The sequence below is a fragment of the Leiobunum rupestre genome, chromosome 2 (assembly GCF_980474605.1).
Source record: "Leiobunum rupestre chromosome 2, qqLeiRupe1.1.hap1, whole genome shotgun sequence".
Taxonomy (NCBI): Eukaryota; Metazoa; Arthropoda; class Arachnida; order Opiliones; family Sclerosomatidae; genus Leiobunum; species Leiobunum rupestre.
Window position 1 is genome coordinate 7,047,546 of NC_143385.1, and position 21,442 is coordinate 7,068,987.

General features: G+C 37.8%; 1 protein-coding gene across 1 annotated transcript; it reads right to left on the bottom strand.

The window, feature by feature from the left end:
• Nucleotides 1-10,727: 10,727 nt before the first annotated feature.
• Nucleotides 10,728-14,349, bottom strand: LOC149955622 (zinc finger SWIM domain-containing protein 3-like). Its single transcript, XM_090166716.1, has 3 exons — nucleotides 13,961-14,349; nucleotides 13,705-13,885; nucleotides 10,728-11,327 (listed from the first exon to the last, which is right to left on the bottom strand). The coding sequence occupies exons 1-3, from the start codon at nucleotides 14,347-14,349 to the stop codon at nucleotides 10,728-10,730; spliced, it is 1,170 nt and encodes a 389-aa protein (XP_090022842.1).
• Nucleotides 14,350-21,442: the final 7,093 nt, after the last annotated feature.

Below are 21,442 nucleotides of genomic sequence, written 5' to 3' on the forward strand. Positions count from 1 at the left end.
ACGATGTTAGAGAGAGCGCGCTAGAGGATGTCAGAGAGAGCGCGCCAGAGGATATTAGAGAGAGGGTGAAAGACGATGTCAGAGAGAGCGCGCTAGAGGATGTCAGAGAGAGCGCGCCATAGGATATTAGAGAGAGGGTGAAAGACGATGTCAGAGAGAGCGCGCTAGAGGATGTCAGAGAGAGCGCGCCAGAGGATGTCAGAGAGAGCGCGCCAGAGGATATTAGAGAGAGGGTGAAAGACGATGTCAGAGAGAGCGCGCTAGAGGATGTCAGAGAGAGCGCGCCAGAGGATATTAGAGAGAGGGTGAAAGATGATGTTAGAGAGAGCGCGCTAGAGGATGTCAGAGAGAGCGCGCCAGAGGATATTAGAGAGAGGGTGAAAGACGATGTCAGAGAGAGCGCGCTAGAGGATGTCAGAGAGAGCGCGCCAGAGGATATTAGAGAGAGGGTGAAAGATGATGTTAGAGAGAGCGCGCTAGAGGATGTCAGAGAGAGCGCGCCAGAGGATATTAGAGAGAGGGTGAAAGATGATGTTAGAGAGAGCGCGCTAGAGGATGTCAGAGAGAGCGCGCCAGAGGATATTAGAGAGAGGGTGAAAGACGATGTTAGAGAGAGCGCGCTAGAGGATGTCAGAGAGAGCGCGCCATAGGATATTAGAGAGAGGGTGAAAGACGATGTCAGAGAGAGCGCGCTAGAGGATGTCAGAGAGAGCGCGCCAGAGGATGTCAGAGAGAGCGCGCCAGAGGATGTCAGAGAGAGCGCGCCAGAGGATATTAGAGAGAGGGTGAAAGACGATGTCAGAGAGAGCGCGCTAGAGGATGTCAGAGAGAGCGCGCCAGAGGATATTAGAGAGAGGGTGAAAGATGATGTTAGAGAGAGCGCGCTAGAGGATGTCAGAGAGAGCGCGCCAGAGGATATTAGAGAGAGGGTGAAAGACGATGTTAGAGAGAGCGCGCTAGAGCATGTCAGAGAGAGGGCGATATATTCGTTATTTGGGACAGTGAGAGAGCAAACGATATAAGAGAGAGGGCGTATTTACCATTCTGAGAGCGAGAGAGAGTAAAACGAATTTTGTCCGGTTTGGCGTGCCATACAAAATAGTGTTTGCCGCGCGGGGCCCACTATTTTCGCCCCTCATTTTTACTTCAAGGGTACAAAACCTCATGGCGCTAGCTAGTAATTATATCTAAAATTGTTAGGGGTCGTCCATAAAGAACGCGTTGAAGTTGTATTTCCTTTAATCTTGTTAAATTGATTAAGCACTCTCTTGTTGGGGGTCGTTACTAAATTGTGTCACACGGCTCCGTCTGTTTTCAAATTACATTTATTTGTAAGAAGTGTTTGGGATTGTCTATTAACGACGTGGTATCTTCAACTTTTTAATCTTTGAGGATATGTTTTTTGATATTTTAAGGGGTCGTATAAAAAGCATTACTTGAGAAACACATTAACCTTTCTTCTTTTAGAATTGTCTTTATTAATTTAGAGACATTTCGGGGCACGTCTGTAAATTATATTATTTAATCTTACCATCTATCGTTGGTGTTAAATGGGAATTTACGCTAAAAATTAAAAAAAAATATTTATTCAATTTCAACCCACCTTATTCCCGATAAACTCGGCAAGGCTTAACGAATTAAAATAGGGGGACCATTTCCGGTAAAAACTTGACGTCGTCTGTTATGATTTATGTTGCGTAATGTTAAACTATTCCGTTTAAGATTCTGCTGCAGACGACATATTTTTCCCCTCTATATTTCCAGTAGTTAAGCCTTGTCGCATGTATTGGGTTTGGGAACGAAAAACGTATCTTGTATTGTCTTGGTTGGCTAAATTACTACAGTTAGTTTAATGGCAATACATACGAGTAAAAACGCATTTAATTCTCAAATTCACAAAATTAACTTACTACATAATAGACAATTCAATAGTTATTTGAATTCAAAGTCCTTAGCCGCGTAATGATTTATATCATTATTTTAGAATTGAAGAACAAGAAGTTGGTTATTCAATACAATTTAATTCGACACAATCCCAAGGGACTGATTAGGTAGGGGGCCGCAACAGTAAGGGATCAGTGTAGTAGCTCGAGAGGTGGGTGCATGGGTTGAAATCCTGGCGCTCGTGAGTGGAAGAATAATAGTAAATTATACATTAATCGATAAGAAATTTTCAAATGAATTTGGATTACATCCATTTTACAATCGGGGTCCCGCAACTCTGCTAATGATGTTTTAAAATTTTGCCCAGGTCCTATTTTTGAAAATATCTTCGAGGTCAGTCTGAAACCGGATAGCTCCTGAAGATGTGTTAATTATGTGTTATATTTCGCACATTTCTTCTATATCTTACCTGTTATAATTTTCATGTTCATTTTTCTACTTTTTAAATTCCAATTGTTTTTATCCCAGCCATTTAAAATTTAATAATTTTTAATTAATTCCCTACCTTAATTTATATTATTATTAACTTCGCGAAAACTTCAAAACAAGTTGTATAATTACGTTAGGCCTCCTAGAATTCGCGAAATATCGCTCTACGATTGCTTTTTACACACAATCTTAAGGAATTATGTGTATTAGTTTTAGCATATGTAACATAATTACTCATAAGTATGCCTCTGTATAACATTTCCATTGAAAAAAATTCAATGAGACCTTGTTTCACGCGGAACATACATTAAGTGGACCCAAAAATGCAAAAATGCTTATAATCCTTGCGCTATTGAAAAGGTTACCATGGAAATGAAATCATGTGATCACGAGGCACGAGCTAAACTTGACATGGGCAAAGCCAGAAACGCGCGAGGAATTCTCACTAACTTCCGTTTCCCATCAGTAAAGTTGATGACGCGTATTTCGTCACAGAGTTGTAAGTGACGTAATTTACGTCATATCCCGTGAACAAGGTTTCATTAACGAAAATGCTTTTATGGCATACTTATAAGTGATTATGTTACATATGGTTTTAGGTACTGTGTAGTGGACCTATATCTTCGGTTTTATCAGTAAATATTACTTTTAAGTATGGTTTTCGGAGTAATTTCCGGGACCCCAATTTTCGTGGTTTAATATTTTCGTTTAAAGGTCTACATAACGTTTCTTAATTGAAGTTTGATTATCATAAAAGTTATAATTTTGAATAGATGTGAGTGCCATATAACCTAGATTTGCAACTACGTTATTTAATTTAAATAAAAAGTAAGGTTTTTTGGACCGCGAATACGGACCCCGTAACTTTCAACATTGTAAATTCGCGGTTTATACAGAATATCTTTCAAGGCCGTTCGAAGTCGTGTGACACTGTTCAAAGTCGTCCGCGCCGCTTTCAACGTTTGACCAGAAGTATCAAATAAGTGTGACAATACATTTACCAGGCGTTGCAGAATGCTGTGTATAGGTCAAACAAACTTAATACATCATGAGGATTTTTTGTATTCTCACCGTAGTACGCGAGGGGCTGATCACTCCGCGTGATCGGTGTACAGAGCCGTAGCTTTGACTGTACTAATGTGATTACGCGTAATCTTTGAAGTCCCTGCCTTTGGCAGTGCTAATCTAAGCGTAATCCGGCAAAATCGGTTTACAGATTTTCTAAGAGCGGTTAGCCCCTCGGTCGTACGTCTTGTTTCACTCAGTCTTGAACAAAATTTGACGCGTCTAAAAAAATTGGGCATTATCAAGTATTTTACATTTTATTTATTATCTTTAGTCGTGTTCCAGTAATTACTAAGTCTTGTGGCAGAGAACTCTGGTACCAGTTCGAGATCTAGAAAAACAGCAATCGAGTTCGAATACTGATACTCGTTCTCGGATTCAAATTCGAGTATTCGAACTACAGGTAGTCGTCTTGATGCTCATTGAAGTGAACGATTAGGCTGTGTTCAGTAACGCATAGTTCGATCACTTAGCAATTCTACGATAGGAGAGTTTGGCTAAAGAAAAAGTGGCAAATAGATGGCGCGCCCGACACTGTGTAGCCCCTTTAGATGCTTATGGGCATTCCCCCAATGCATAGAAGTACTGAGGTGCAGCCTGTCTTATAGGAGATAGCGGGAAATTTAAATTTTACAAGCTAACTGGGATCGCTTTAATTTCTGTTTCGTTTTTACACGTGTGAATTTTAAGGAAATTTATTTTTTAAATATTTATAATTAGCGAACATTAAATTTCAGTTTCTCAGATATATATTTGAACTGAATTACAAATTTTGTACTAGAATTAATAAAGGAATAAAACTGACCGTAGTTTTGCCTTTTGGCTCTTAATTAGCTTAGGTTTGCTTAGATTGTTCGCAAATTTCAAAAATTAAATTGGCTATGAATTTATAACAAAGCGACAATCAACTAATTTAGATCATAAAGAACCGAGATCGATCGACACGAAAACTTGGTAGTGTTCCCTTTCTGTAGGTACTCCAGTGTAATGAGGTAAAGCCTACAAAATATCTGTAGGGGCTACTTAGCGTCACTAGCGCCATCCGTGGTAGAAAATTATTTAAAATCTACAACCCTGGTAACGCTCAAGACATCCGTTAAGTTATTAAGTTTTTTTGCCAAAGCTACGTCGGAAATGGTCTTTTGCTACAGCTCTTTTATTTAGCCCCGTAACGTTACGAAACAAATGGTCAAAGAAATAATGAATTTTTTGACCGAACGGTTTCAACGTGACTCCAAAAACCGCATATGCGCAATATTGTACTCTATGGAACATTACTGAACGTAGTCCTGGAAGTAACTTCGGGGAACTAATTTTCAGTTAGAGTGAGGGACCATTGAGCGACGTGTAATATTTCGGCCCCCCACTCTCAAAGAATTTCAATATTGGCTACTCCGTCGTATTGCTTTTGAGGTATTATCAAAATGTGTAGGGGTTTTCCGTAAAGAAAACGTTGGACGTTATAATAGCTTTAATAAATTTATCCAAACCGAGTATCAATGAGTTGATTCCGAAATTCAGTGGGGTAAAATTTTTTTTTTTCATATGAAGTGAGCATTCACTTTCCTTACGTCATAACGACGATATCGTCGTCTGCTCAGCGTCTTCCCTTCCACTTTTCTAAGCTTAAAGGGAATAGAGCCTCCAACGCGTTCTTTATGGAAGACCCCATCAATTTCCTTTATTCCACTCACAATCAGCGATTATCAGCGCCGCAGGTGTTACAATATTGGAACCCTCAAAGGGCGACAGAAATACCAGAGGTTATATTCCCTTTAAGAGAAGACAAAGTTCTGATCAAATTACTTTAGGGGTCCTCATAAGGGGAATGGAATTTTCACCCACTGACTCTTGAATTCGATCTATTTGCAATATATTTCCAAATTCCCTGCCCCCTATGTAGTGAAGGCTTATTTAACCTACGTCAGAATAGAAATAATTTCAAAGTGTTAACTAGGCTAAATTTATGTCTAGCCGCTTCAACGAGATTTCGACCTTTTGTTTGAATGTAGCTAAGTCCATGATCGGTTTAGGAGATACTCTAGTAAGTTGACGATGGTAAAAATGAATATAATGTATGTTCTCCGCGGCGCTAGTTTTGGGTAGGTACTACCTAACGTCTATAGCTCGTTCAATGGCACTTTATTTCCAATTAATTCAGGCTTCATTCGATTTGATTAAAGTGAGTGTCGAGGTATTACTATTCATAAAAGGGGGTTTTCACCCCCGAAATGGAAATACGATGTGTATGTTATAGTATTCCGCGAAACATCTCAACCATGGGTGCATTGACGGAGAGGGTCATATTTGAAATGATTTGACAACTCACTCCCCAGGACGTTTACATTTCTGGGGTTGAACCCTCCAAACTCCCATTAAATAGGTCCTTGGTATAAAGCACAAAAACAAAGTGTATTTTATGTATGACAAATAGATTTAATTTAAAACTAGTCTAGGTTTACTAAAAATATTTTATTATGCTATAAGTACCAAATTTATTTGCGATGTCGTAATAGACTTATTACGATAAGGCAATCATCTTCGTATCACAGACGAACTCACACAACCATTCATACCCCTTTTTCGGGTTTTTTTACTCTGCTTACGCAGGTTTGATGATACTACTCAATGTTAAGGCTGCCTGCAAACGCAATAAACTAAATTGTAGGTGCTTTCGTGCAGTACCGTAATATCAGTGGGATTCTTCTTTCGAGTCGGGAAGGGGGTAAAACTATTTATCTCTAGACAATCGTGTAGGTGCTTCCTCATAATGTTTTTTGACATGTTGTAAACTAGACAACAGGTTCGGCGTGAAGTCAGGAATTAACGGCATTCGCTACGGCATGGGCACCGCAATCGACTTCTTCTTGTTCTGTGACTTCCCATGTAGCACAGCACTGTCGGTTAGTAGTCGGTTAAGAGTCTGATAGTCGGATAACAGTCAGGTCGGTTCTCCCGACTGCAACCGACTCAAGCCCGACATATGAAATACGTGAAAAAAATGTGGTCCAATTTTCCTACTCTTGGCCGTCTGTTGTTCAAATAGTTATGCATGAGTCGGGCTCTCCGACAGTCAGTTTCAGATAAGTCGCATTCGCCGACTTTTTTTCCACCTCTAAATTTAAAGTCGGCAATACCGACCAATAGATTTATTACAGATAATAATATTGGTCCCATTTTTCGACTCTTTGCCGTCTTTTGTTCAAATAGTTATGCATGAGTCGGGCTCTCCGACAGTCAGTTTCAGATAAGTCGCATTTGCCGACTTTTTTTCCACCTCTAAATTTAAAGTCGGCAATACCGACCAATAGATTTATTACAGATAATAATATTGGTCCCATTTTTCGACTCTTTGCCGTCTTTTGTTCAAATAGTTATGCATGAGTCGGGCTCTCCGACAGTCAGTTTCAGATAAGTCGCATTTGCCGACTTTTTTCCACCTCTAAATTTAAAGTCGGCAATACCGACCAATAGTTTTATTACAGATAATAATATTGGTCCCATTTTTCGACTCTTTGCCGTCTTTTGTTCAAATAGTTATGCATGAGTCGGGCTCTCCGACAGTCAGTTTCAGATAAGTCGCATTTGCCGACTTTTTTCCACCTCTAAATTTAAAGTCGGCAATACCGACCAATAGTTTTATTACAGATAATAATATTGGTCCCATTTTTCGACTCTTTGCCGTCTTTTGTTCAAATAGTTATGCATGAGTCGGGCTCTCCGACAGTCAGTTTCAGATAAGTCGCATTTGCCGACTTTTTTCCACCTCTAAATTTAAAGTCGGCAATACCGACCAATAGTTTTATTACAGATAATAATATTGGTCCCAATTTTCGACTCTTTGCCGTCTGTTGTTCAAATAGTTATGCATGAGTCGGGCTCTCCGACAGTCAGTTTCAGATAAGTCGCATTTGCCGACTTTTTTTCCACCTCTAAATTTAAAGTCGGCAATACCGACCAATAGTTTTATTACAGATAATAATATTGGTCCAATGTTTCGACTCTTTGCCTACTGTAGAAATTAGAATGTAAAATTACGTCTAGGCAATACTCTGGCCTAAATATTGTAGGGTTTACCGACTAAAGACTTCACACACGACGTTTCACCTTAAAGCCCGACTTTACACCAATACTTCTTTGAGTGGTTAAAATTGGTTTCGTATTTGCTATTCCAGTGGCGTAGCCAGAAATTTTGCAAAGGGACGGTTTCATGTATGTAAATATTAAGAGGAGGGTTGAAAAGGGAGTGGAAATTTAGTAGAGTCAAAGGTAGGCCCAAGGGAGTTGTTTTGACATGGAAACCCCCCTTGTCTACGCTACTGTGCTGTTCCGTTGAATTACGACGGCCTCATATATTTGACGGTTTTTGATCTTAAGTTCTTCTGAAATAGACAGTTATATTTTGTAAACATCGGAATATCACTATTTATTTATATTATTATTTAAGAGACATGTTTTTACTATATTAGAGGTGCCATATTTAAAATTCAAAAGTTTCCCATAGAAAGTTCCGATCGGAATTGACCCAAACACTATTTCCACGGTTCCACCTACGCCGCTACACTTCTAAACAGCTAGAAGGGCAAGGTCATACATATACCACGTGATACACTTTCGAGGGAGTCCAAGCGCAGTCTTTGCTTCGGGAATCGGGCGGATTGTCGTGGAAAGTGGGACTATTTTCTGCTCGAAAAAGTTTAATTTAAAATTATATTTTTGAAGTCGGCTCTGCAGTCGTATTGAGGGCTTTTTCAATTCGTTTAAAATATAGTTTGATGCCGACTGCCGGCCAACCTAACAAATTTGAGTCGGTAAAGGGTCGTTATACTGTCGGGCCGACAGTATATCTAAAACCAGTCGGCCAACAGTAGGCTGGGTAGGACATCCCGACTCTTCAGTTGCCACTGAATGGACAGCACATCCGACACCGTCTTCCCGACGAAATTCGTAGCAGTCGGGCCGACTACTTTGTGCTACATGGGTTAATAAACTTTACGTTTAAATTTTCGACATTAGTATTTTTAAATTGGCTACTTAAGAGCGAAACAATCTGAGGCAATCGATGAATTCTGTGTTGTATACTTGTGTATTTTAGGGAATCGTAAATTCAGATGTTTGCTTCTACATCTTTATAAAAACCGGCGGCACAAATCATATGTTGCTCAATATTGTATATTTGGACAAAATAGCCTTCGTTTGGTACTGTATTTTGAACAAATGGAATTCTATATTTTCCGAAATCCACATTGACCCTAAACGTTGAGTTTAGTCCAGCAGTGACGTTTCGAAATTGATTTTTCAAAATCAATTGAGCTGCGTCAATTACTTCACTATTCATGTATATTTTAATTCTTGAAAGCACACTATTTTTGTGATTTTCAGTCAAAACAAATGGAATTTTTAGCCAAATATCTTTTTCTTCTATGTCTTCATTGTAATTTGGGTAATCTTCAGATTGAACTTTAACTGGGGTTAACGAATGTCTATTATCTTGTATCCGAAGAGGACTTCGTTCAAAATTATTTTTGACTTTACTTAATCTGCTTCTTTTTAAACCTATGACAGTTTGGAAAATTCCTTTCGGTCTTCCAGTAATTCCTCATTTTAAAGGCTCTTTCACATTTGGTAATGTTAAATTACTTTTCTTATAGATTTTGACTAAACCGAGTTTATGTGTGTTATCTTCCGTTTCAACCTGAAAGAGGGTCTTTTTAATTTTGACTGGATCTTTCATCAGTTTTATTTTCTTAAACTGTTTTTTTTTTTCATTAATATCAGGTCTTTTCCTTTTAAAATTTAATTTTTTCGGATACTTCGTAACACGTTTAAAGTTTTTCTGCTTTGTGCCGATGTCAGGTTCCTCGTGTGACTGATATAGCCCAACTTTGTCATTTTCAACAATTTTACTGTTTTTGAAACTATATCTGTGCTCATTTTGCCGAATCTCCTTATTATCTCGAAACTCCCCGGGTTCCACGATTTTCTGCGTTTCCTGACTTTTACTACTCTCGTTCTGCAGAATTTTTTTATTCTCCTTGTGTTCGGTGTTTAAACCATAAGTTTTCTCCATTTCATGTCTTTTGTTATCTACGCTTTGCTCGATTTTTTCACGCTCTTCTTCGGCCACGTTGAACCCGTCCATAGTTTGAAACTCGACCCCGTCTTCGTCACTTTTCTCCATTTCATGTCTTTTGTTATCGCTTTGCTCGCTTTTTTCACGCTTTTCGTCGGCGATCTTGAAACCGTCACTAGTTTGAAACTCGACCCCGTCTTCGTCACTTTTCTCCATTTCTTGTCTTTGGTTATCACTTTGCTCACCTTTTTCACGCTCTTCTTCGGCCACGTTGAAACCATCCATAGTTTGAAACTCGACCCCGTCTTCGTCACTTTCCTCCATTTCATGTTTTTTATCTAAGATTTGCTCACTTTCTTCACTGCGCTTGTCATTGTCGTTGAAATCGCCATTCTGCTCGTTGTCGCTACTTTCCTCGCGATCTTCGATCTCTTCAACTGTGTCTTCATCGGGATCATACTCTTTATTATCAATAAAGACTTTAATCTCAGATCTCTCTGCCAAAGACCTGGCAATTTTATTAATAATTTTCATTCGCCTTCGAAATGTTTCTTGGCCGCAAGAAGACAAAACATTCCCCAGTCTGCAGAATTGGCATGGCTTCACTATATTTTTCCTGGGAAGTCCTGCATTTGTTTGGTCTTGACGGGTGCCAGGTTTGAAAGACCACTCGCTTCAGTGTAACACTTTTGGAGCTTAAGCCGTCAATCCATTTCGATTTGTGGAGCCTATTTGACAAAATTTCTTCTGTAAAAATGGTATTTCCCAAATATTTCCGGGCAATAAAAATATGAGTACATGGAACAAATGTTGAACACGAGCATGAAATTCAATTTGAAATTGCATCCGGTAGGTTGTCGATTTTCACGATCAGAGAATCGCAGTTGTTCAACGAGGTGCAGGTACTATTACATGATACAATTTTTAAGAGGTTTTGAACAATTTTGTCTGAAAACGCTGGGACGACCTTTTCATAAATTTCGTGAGCTACACTTCTCAAATCGTCGTTTTCAAAGTTCAGACGAGGAAACGTGTTTTTTGTTTTTGCTTTAAATTTTTCGTGATCATTTATATTTTCAACGTAGCCACAAAATATTTTCATATCATTATAAAAGTCGTCAAGTGCAGCGTTTCGCTTGCAAATTGCTTTAATTTTTTGATTGTATGATTCTAATCTATTGTTCGTCGATTCTCCCAGATTAAAATGTTGCCTTCGTTAGGCATGCGCCCACATATCCTTGATTGATATCCAATTATCGTTCATGTATTTTAGAAACTCTGGGTAACTGCATTGATCCTCGTCAGCTAACATGCGTTCGACATTTTCTTTAAAAATGTTTTCTGAAAAAGAATAGGCTAGTTTTTGTGCGTGGTTTCGGGCAGCCAAACTTGCGGTTGATATCATCCTAAGAGACGATATTTTGGCTTTCATTGCTTTCAGTACATGAAATAAACAAATTTCGACATCAGTTCGTGGAAAAAGTTCTTTGAGTACCGTTATTTCACCTAGGTCTTTATCAACCATAATTGATCTTGTACATTTCCAATTATTATTGTAATTTTGAAAAGTCTCGAAGAGCTTTTGAACATAATCCTTTTTCATATTTTTAGTTAAGCATAGCGCCACTATTTCACTCTGGAGATTTCCATCAACCACCATTATGATATACAAGGGCATACCACAACGATTTAAGCAAAACGTGGCGTCACAGAGCATGTGCTCCGGGTATTTGTCATATACTTCTCTCATGCGACCAGTTTGCCAAAATACAAACTCCAAGTATTTGGTTAATGGTTCGATAGAAACTTCAATTACCTAAATCAAATATAAAAGTGTGACATCTTTTAAGAGTGGCAACTATATGCGAAAGTGAGTCACAGACTGAGATTGGTATACATGACATCACAAGTAACATTTATTCATAAGTATAATACTTCCTATTCTTACAACGGAAAGTGTTTAAATGTTAGTCTGTTTCGCCAATGAACATATAAATCATCTTGTTGTAGAGAGAAATTATTCAAAACTAGGTTAGAGAGAAATACTAACAACAAGGTGTGTAAAAGAGTGTGAATTAATAACACTGACATTAGGGTTTTAACTCAGTAGCGTAGCCAGGGCGACACAAGGGCACGTACTCCCCCCCCCCCCGAAACGTATGGCTGTATGTACATTTTTTTTCAATCGGTGGCTCCCCCCTCGAAATCAGGATAATATAGTAATACGTCTATAGTGTGCACACCTTGTTATTTCGAATTACAAATTAATTTATAAATTGGAAATAAAATAATTTTAGCTAAGTAATAATCTACCAATTTAAATGATCACAACAATAATGACCCTTACTCTTAAGACCGTTGACGGGTGTGCAGTGGCAGTAAGTTTAGTAACTGTTCAATACATTAATTAGCTGGCGTGTAAAGTCTGCACGGGGAACGCATTAATAAAGTCGCAGTACTTATTAATAATTAGCTAGGCTAATACCAAGTCAGCTTTGCGACTTTTAATGGCTTAATTACCGGTGGCCGGGTGACCATGCGTCCGAGGGTGGTGGCCAGCCCTTCATGCCACGCGATCTAACCGACAGCTCCCTACACTAACTATTAAAGTTAACCTCAGTAAGGTTTTATGCGAAGGGGAAACCGAAAATCTCGGGGAACACCCTTTAACCAGTGGGGAGAGAACTTGCAAACTCTACGCAGAAGGAGTGATTCCGTATTTTCACCCAGTGCCAAAAGCTGGGATCGAACCCGGCTTCTCTTGCTGCGAGGCATCGCTGGTTAGGTGACTGTTGGTCTGCTGCTAGACAACGACATTTTAGCGTGTTTACATTTTAAAAGCTATAGTTTAGTACTGAATTAAAGCCTTGAAGAGTTGCGTAAGAACGGAAGTTCCTTGTTCAGACCCTTCCGCTTACACAATTACTCTACGACAGACTATCATTATACGAAATCGTTGTGTGTGGTACTTATGCAATTATGGTAATTATGATACCATTAGAAATAGCATTAAGTTTATCTCAAAAACTACCGTCGAAACCATTTTCTTATAATAACCCAGTAACTTCCGGTTTTAACTTTGCAAAAATTGCTACGCCGCAGAATTTTGTTTTGCACATTTAAATAATCCTTGTCATTAACCTGTCATTATAGGTCCCTAACCTTTGGCTGTACGCACAATTTGTTAAGGTAAGAAAAATAAATTGCGCTAAGACGTGGTTTTTGCATTTCTATTGAATTTACAGCTCTAAATGGCCCATGAAAGGTTTTCGTGATAAACCACTTTCGAAAGTCAGGGTCGTTGCTACATGAACCTCACTATAAGTGATATGAAGAGCAATATCTTTACGAACTTATTTTTGTTTTAGAAATTGCCATTTTTGGAGCTGCAAATTAACGCAACATATCTCCAGCCGCATACAAACGTAGCTTTGAAATCTATTCAAATCGAATGAAACACGTTTCCGAGGAGTAGTGTGAACGAGGCTAATCCGTTTTGAACCGAATCAAGCCGTTTTCTACCGCGAACGTGTGAACCTAGCTTCGAGGAAGCTGCAGTTCGTGAAATCCCATCTTGATTCTTGAATAATATCGCGCGCTTGTTATGTTGCTCTTTCACGAAATTGCGCTTTAAAAAATCTACACAAACGACCCTTTAAAAATTGGCACTTTAAACGATCTACTAATTTTTAATAGCTACGCTTTAAGTGAGTTGAAAATTTATTGACTGCGCTGAAAGGGATCTGCCAATTTGGAACTGACTTTTTTGGAAATAAGATTGGTTTCGACAGATGTTTTGGGAAGATTAATTTCCAGTATTTTAGAATATTGATAAAGGCATGTATACCTATTCCGAGGGTACATCACTCTAAAAATATATTTAACTCGCGTTTACTGTGATTATATGAGCAATTTGATGGCGTCTGATATGAAAAAGTGCCCCTCCCATAACAGTTTAAATCTAATATAATGGTTAAATTATCAAAACCCTTTATTTTTACCATTTCTAGTATGAGCACCCTACTGAAGCATGGTGCCCCAGGGGCTAGGGCTTAGCTCCTGCTAGCGCTATGATAGAGATTGCATTGTTGACTAAATTGAATGTTTGATTATTTTGGAGTAATAAGTAAACGTTTGGTGAAATTGCCCATATTTCGAAGAGGGTGAGAAAGTCAGAATATTAATTAAATTACCATTTCTGGGTCATCGTTTTGGTCTTTCTGAAATTGTAAAAGTAGTCTCTGTGCCGAATCCATATTTTCACCAGGTTTGTCTTTCAGTAACTGTTTCGACTTAAAGTTTTGCAGTGACTTGGGAATTTCATACCTTCCGGTTTCGTTTCTCACTTCTTGAAGAACGAGTTTGTTATCTCCTCTAACTCGAAAGAAATCAATTATTTTCCCTTTTTGATCAACATTTGCTTAGCGCAATGCGCGATTGGCTGGGTACTTTTCGTAAAGTTGTGGCCCTACGTCGTGGTTATGATTCAGATCAATAGATGATATGTACAAAGATTGCAATTTTGCGCTTGCCGAATATGTAACATGAGCAGGACAAAAGTTAGTAAAAGTGGATGATTTTCTTTGTCCCTTGGATTTCGAGTCATACAGGCCATAATGTACGCAAACCATTTGAACTTTTGCATACTTGAGTTTTTCGTCCAAAGGAGTGAATACTCCATTTCGAGCTCTTTTACTTGCAGTCTTATTACTACTCTCGACCGTAGTAGCATGTTTATATTTACTTAAAATGGGAGAAAAGTTACTTTTGCAGTATTCGTAATGGTTTTTTTCACAAGTTTCCCAGTCCTCGAATTGTTGTTTTAGTTTGAGTTCCATATATTCTGTTAGTATTTTAAACGGTAGTTCCAAAGGCGATAAATATCTGAATATTCATCTATTCACGTTTGTAAATAATTAGAAACAAGAAAATAAAATAATTTTAGTGTGCAGTACGTGTGTAATCGAGTCGTTGATTTTTATTTCGTTGCCGGTGGGGACGAGGGAGGGTAACGAAATATTGGATTTTGGGTTTCTCGTCCGCGGCCGCCGTTGCTCCCAAGACGCGATGAAACAGTGACGTCGTGGACTGGCTGGGGAGGGAGGGGATGAATGGTATGCAATTTCTCTAGGCGTTTGGATAAAATTAACCGTTTATTTATTGTATATAAATAATCAAAAATTTACGAACAATAATAAGTAATTTATTGCTTTTTCCCATATTAAATCGTTTTTATCCGTGGATAATATCATGAAATTATTCATTTTATCCATGAATATACAACCGCTCTAGATATGTTTCTATCTCTGTCAGAATGAGGCTGGACCACCTCTCTTAAACATGACGGATATACTTAAGTTACAACTTTGTTACAGTTAACCGCCATTTTTATGATTAATCGGAATTTTTTTATCTATTCCGCCGAGTTTTATCTCTGACGCTTTCGCGATTAGCTGGTGTTGAGCGAAGTCAATATAATCTAGTATTGGGAATCAAGAGTTATAAAAGGCTGTGCAGCCTTTGGTAATGCTTCCAGATAAAAGTTATTTCTTAAAGTTTTTTACCGCGAACCTGCTGTTCCGTTTATAATTATTTGAAGGTCGCGTTCGCCGACATTTCCTAATATTCGAGAGACACAAGTGCCATTTCAAAATTTTTCTAAAGGAATAAAGGATTTTCAAGATTTTTGATGAGATTTGCAGAAACGTAGCGAGGGGAGGGCAAAGGTTGCGTCATGCCCTGAGCGCCACTCATTCGAGGCGCCAAAATCTGTTTGACGACCTTTATGTAAACAAACCACTAGTCATTAGGGGGCGCATTTTTATATGATGTTTAAAAATAAATGCCATTCAAGAGATTTGCCCTTGGCGCAACAAACCTTCGCTACGCCTCTGGAGATTTGTGGCACTTCTATAGAGGTCTCTGGCACTAAAAACCAAGAGTTCGTTTTGGGCGGAAGCAATATTTTCTTTCAAAATAAATGTTTCCAAATTGTAGACTCTGAGACAGCAGCATTTTTAGTACATTTTTAGCTAAATCTTTACCCGTCCAAATTTGGACATGTTTTTTTATATGGAAAGCTATTCGACCATCGTTTGGAACAAGTTTGTCCACTTTTGGTTGTATATTCAATCTTTAATGGTAAAATACATTTACAAAATTGGTAAAATACGTTTCCAAAATTGGTAAAATACGTTTCCAAAATTGGAAAATTACGTTTCCAAAATTAGTATGATAAATTTTCCAAATTGATAACATAAATTTCTAAAATTGGTGACATAAATTTCTAAAATTGGTAACATAAATTTCTAAAATTGGTGACATAAATTTCTAAAATTGGTAAGATAAATTTCTAAAATTGGTCAGTTATGTTTGCAAATGTTAAAATAGTACGTTACCTATGACTAGCGATTGGACAGATAACTTTTGATTTTTCTATGTAAATTATAACAAGGTAATATTTCTTTACGAGCTTGAGTCCATAACGTAGCCTAAAAGCAAATTCCAAGTAACATTTTCGCGGGCATTTAAGATAATAATGATTTAAAAATTAAAAAAGTTAAGAATACTTAGGAATTTTTAGACTAAAAGGCTGCGGTTCAGGCCACTTCAGAAATCACAATAGATTTTAAATAACGCTTTAAGCAAAAACCATGTAAATAAAGTTACGTTCATTTTTATTTCAGTCGACGATTAGTGGTGAGATAGTCGTTGTTTTGCGGGTGCGATTATTTAAAAATTACGATAATGAGTCGATTACTGCCATCTACTGGTCAGTTATTGGCATTCCGCTGATATGTATTGATATTAAAAGCCGTCCAATTTAATTTTCTCATGTAACAATGATTTCGAGGATATGCTTCTCTCCGTTTAAATGAGACAAGGGGCAACAAAATAATAATATTACCGCCTTCTGGCGAGCTTGTTTTAAAAACAGAGCTTATTTTGAAGAAAATATTTTATATCTGAAGTAACCGACTCTTTAATATACCCTAGTGTAGTTAGTCTCCAGACATATAACGTCCCACGAATATTCAGTAATTATCCAATTGTGTAAATACTACATAGAGAATGTGTTTTTCTTTAATTAAACAAAAAGGAATTGGGTTAATATAATTTTTCTAATATATTTGGAGAATACCGCAGACTTTAAATGAAGCATAATGATCGATGTGTGATAATAATTAATTATATTATATGAGTTCATAGTAATGAGCTAGCGATATCTTAGCAGATTGTAAGGTAGTTAATGTTCAAAATAATTACGGAGCCAAAATAAACTATTGAATTTTTTTAGGAGTATCAGAGTTCTAATGCGCCTACATCTATACCTTAAAAGGTTGCATTTAAAATCCCTAGTATATCGCTACGACATGCCTCAGATATATTAAATATCTACTGGGGGCCTATTCTTGTCTCGGTTACGACATAACGATTCCGCCTTATCACTTCGCCATACCGACATTCGAGATAACGACATTCGCTTGGAACCTTATTCTTGTCCCCCTGTCGCTATCAGAAATGTCGTAAAAACGAAAATACCGCCAGGCGAGTTGTGACGTCAACATCCGGTGACGTGCCCCTCTAATCGTCCAATACGAATCGCACTTATTTATTTCTGTCGGCTGCTGTAATATTTTTGCGTTTGTTTACGTTTTCGCAGTTGTCATTTTTGTTCTTCGTTGGTAGTTTTTTTTAAAATAACATTGAGTCGCGCCACAAAATTCTGCGGAAATCTAAAGGTTTTAATTTTAGAATACATGGAGGCTAATGAACGTTTCGTTAGCCGTAAGTTTGATGCAAACTGTACAAACGAGGCGTACAGTACACCGTGATGTGCATTAGTCTTGTCCAAAGGCTTAATGCTTGTTGTGGACCGTACTGGAGGTGCAGTAATTTTTTTGGAATAGAAATACTGTTACTTCTATTACTTATGCATAAATGTTCCAGAGTTTGGCTGACTGGAACTTCCCAAACTAGAACTAAGACAACTGAGGAAGGTCGAGCAAATGCTGGGCAGCTCTCGTTTATTGAGCGGCCTAGGGGGTACATTTGGCCACTACGAAGTACCAGAAGCTGGTTTTGGGGTAAGTATTCTTTCATGAATACATTTCATGGTAACATTTCTTGATTTTAACAACAGATAATTGAAGAAAATGGATGCGGCATTGGCTACTTTAGATCAAAGTCCCGCAGCTTCTTCAACAATGGCTCCTCCATATTCAGTCACTATCGCCCATTCTTCTCCCACTGGCTCCCATTCCCGCAGATCTCCAAGATTTAATCATAGTTTACCAGTAGCGTCTGTGAGTTCTAACAATGAATATAAAGCCCCAGGAAAGGAAGGTGTAGCTTCGTCTAGTGGAACTTTTGCACCTCTCGTTTTCAAAGAGAGACCTGGTTGCGGTAACCGTTTCCAGTTACTCTGATTTGCTTTGCCGGAAGTTTCTAGCTCGGCCAAAACACGCGGCCAATAATATCAATCCTTCCATTCCTGGGGCTTTATATTCTTTGGTTCTAATCACTCCCAAGGTAAAAATATTTCTCCAGCTGCACGAGGTAAGTAGAAAATCATTTACTTTAAAAATATTTAAAATTTGGAAAAGATAATTTGGCTTAAACCGTTTAAGGTCGCAACCAACAAAGGCAACAGGGCCATATGCAAGGGCTCAACAATTTCTTGAGAAAATAAATTCAAATCTTGATAAGCAAACTAAGATAATGGAAGATCAGTTGGAAACTTGGTGCCATATAGCTAGTTCTCAAAGGGGAATTTGTATTGTAAAAACTATTTGAGTTTCATATGCTTAGTTTTAAAACAAAGTAAGTGAAAAATTCAAATTTTTTATTTTGAAGAATCTTTTACAATTTCACTAATAAAGTTTTGAAAAGAAATATAGTTGTTTTTCTGTTACCTATACACCCTCATACTTACCTTTATATTGAGAAGTTAATACTCAAAACTTACCTTAGGAATGATCTCTAGAGTTCTTGGTTGCTAGGTAACTTTTTTCAAAGATATCTTGAAACCATTGATGCCTTGTATATGTGGGCATCATGAGTACGCCCAGGAAACTTGGCTTTGACATTCAAAATTACCATATCACAATCGCAAACCTATAAAAACTATGTAAATTTTTGAATGTACATGTATATTATTTAGATATATAAATAAAGCTTACCAATTGCACGTTTAAGGAATGGCATCCTTTCCTGTTAATGTACAAATGTTCACGATAATTTGAATCTCGTGAATTTGGAGCAACATTTGCAATGTGCGTACAATCTATTGCAGCAATGGCCCCCGGGAAATCTGGTCTTCTCCATAAATCTATACGCATTGTTAAATTAATAATTATCTGCTATGAGATGATTTGATAATTACCTCAACTTTATGGCTTCCCTTTACTCAGTGGAAATTTTATCCATTTTGGCATTAAAATGCTATTTATTGCATCGGTTTCTTGATGCAGACAGCGACTGACCGTGGCCTGACTGACATCAAGAAACAAATCTTTGCCAACTAGCTGCTTTCTGGTAAGCACAAAATCGAACAGCCACTAACGCCTAATGAACCATATAATTATTAAAACGCTAATAATTACGAAATTTAATTCTTAAATTCATGGCTCACCTTTGAATCTACAGGGAGATCCGTAACTCTTACGTTAGACGCGTTTGACTCTAACGTCGCTTTTAGATGCTCACAAATCTCTATTACTAAATACTTATCTAGGTGAAATAAACTTCTAAACTAATTTTCCGAAAGTTCAAAAGCTTTTGATCTATCTCTTAGAACTCTCTCCCACCCCAAACTCTTCGTTTCTTCCATTTCTGACAGACGCCAAAACTCAAAACATGCGAGCTGTAAAGCAGCCATTTTGAAAATACCGCGATTCGAAGCGAAAAATGACGTCATAACGACAAAGAAACGCGATTCCGACATCCCCAGCCCTGTCGTTATAATTCGCTGGCGATACGGCGATGTCGAAGTGAGTTTTGGAGACAAGAATACGGTTTTCGCCGGTCGATGTCGTTATGGCGATATTTTATCGATTCCGCCATAACGACATGCGTATCGCCTCGCCAAGACAAGATATAGGCCCCCAGCTGGATCTCCAAAACCATGATATCTGGATAAATAGTGAATATCTATATGATGTAAAACCGTGATATGTAGATATTTAGGGATATCCCGAGGGATATCCGTATATCTATTTGTGTTTACTGGGAGTATGGCAGCCGCGATTCCCTAATTGGGCGTAAATTTAATTTGGTTGCAATTCGAATACACACTTACTCAAAAATTAAAAATGAGGTTAAATACAATATTATATATACCTATTTATGTGTAGAAAGTTATGTTGAAAATAAGTCAATGAAAATTGAACAAAATGCCTTTGTCAGAAATACATTAACGTAATTATAAAACCCTATTGCTCTAACGTTAGATGGAAGTTCTTTGTTTCCACCCGTCCTTTCGCGGTTTATCTTCCCCCTCCTCGAACTCCCGATGATCACTCTTTCTAAGCGAAGAGTATTTACAAACGGGATATGTCATCCCCCTCCTCGGCGTAAGTTACTCTGTTTTCACACTGGTCTACCCGTGTGAGTGACTAATGCGCTAGAAACGTTTTTCTCACAGTACTGGGGATGAAAGTTTCCGTAAAATTTTAAGAAATTATTACTTTTATTTTTTTAAGAACTTCACGAAGAACTTTATTATTAATCAATTGTTGTCAAACTATCTAGCAATAAATATGTACTTCGCCAGTTCGGCTACATCGCATATTTAAGTAACCTCTATGCATTTGGAGAAGCGATAGAAAAAAAAAACCAAATTCGTAAGTGCTTCAAAAATATTGTTCTAAGATGTACGTCGCTTAATAAATAATGTAGTGTATGAATTATTCTATATTTAAAGCATTCTCAGTAATTTTACTTTAAATTCTGTTTCTAAGTGTTATTTTGTGGTGAAAGTTCACTCGGTATAAATTTACGTGTTCTAGGCCTACTTAAATCGTCATCGGCAAGCTCTATTCGATCAGTGTTGCCAATGTTTGACGAGTGAAAATCCCACAGTCCAGTTCCAAAATTTCCAGCCAAACCCCCTACACATTTTCAGCCACGGCTCCTCCCAAAACTCAGCGGAAAACATGCCAAATATTTTCAAGTTTCGTAGGCCAGCGCGGGAAAAAAATTAAATAAAAATTACTAATAATTTTTATAGCGTTAGAGAAATAGTAGTCTGATATTTTCGGTTTATGAATTTCTGGAAATAGTGCTTTTTCAAAAATTCAGGCCAAAAATCCCACCAAATCAATGATTTTCGCTTAAAAATCCCTTTATCCCACACAGCCCAGAAAATCGCCAAAAATCCCACAATGTGGGATTTATCCCACACATTGGCAACACTGTTCTATCGTATCAGCTATTTTAGCAACATCATTGCTGTCCGTCCAAAAAAGGTTTTAAAGATTGGTGAGGCGTCGCAATCGACTGTTCATTAGTTCTAATTTTTCCAGTTTCAGTAGTTTAAAATTTTACATCGTTTTCGATTTCGTTTTCATCACGTGACATAAGGTCGCTTGAAAATCGGTCCAGAAGCATACAAGAAGCTCCGGCTCCACCAAAATTAGATAGATGAAGTTGGCCTACGGTGCCGGATCTATAGAGCACTAGAATTTAATTATAATAATAATATTTATTTTGCAAAGCAAATAGTGCTTTGCTGGCAACCACAGAGGCAAAGCATATTCAAACATAAGATAATAAATTAAAAATAATAATAAATAATAATAATAATAATAATCAGCAGGGCTAATACCCAAGGCACCACCTTAGGCTTAAGTCATCGAGCGAGTTTTAAAGCCTTTAATTCAGGTGGGCGGGTTACAATGCGTAGGAGGCAGGTGGGTGGTGGCAAGCCCT

What these genes read in the sequence shown, in the direction of transcription:
- LOC149955622 (XM_090166716.1), bottom strand. Translation starts at nt 14,349, where the DNA reads ATGGAACTCAAACTAAAACAACAATTCGAGGACTGGGAAACTTGTGAA. An exon ending in GGGCCACAACTTTACGAAAA is followed by an intron (nt 13,886 to 13,960) that starts GTACCCAGCCAA and finishes CTTTCGAGTTAG; the next exon opens with AGGAGATAACAAACTCGTTC. An exon ending in AAAACGATGACCCAGAAATG is followed by an intron (nt 11,328 to 13,704) that starts GTAATTTAATTA and finishes TATTTGATTTAG; the next exon opens with GTAATTGAAGTTTCTATCGA.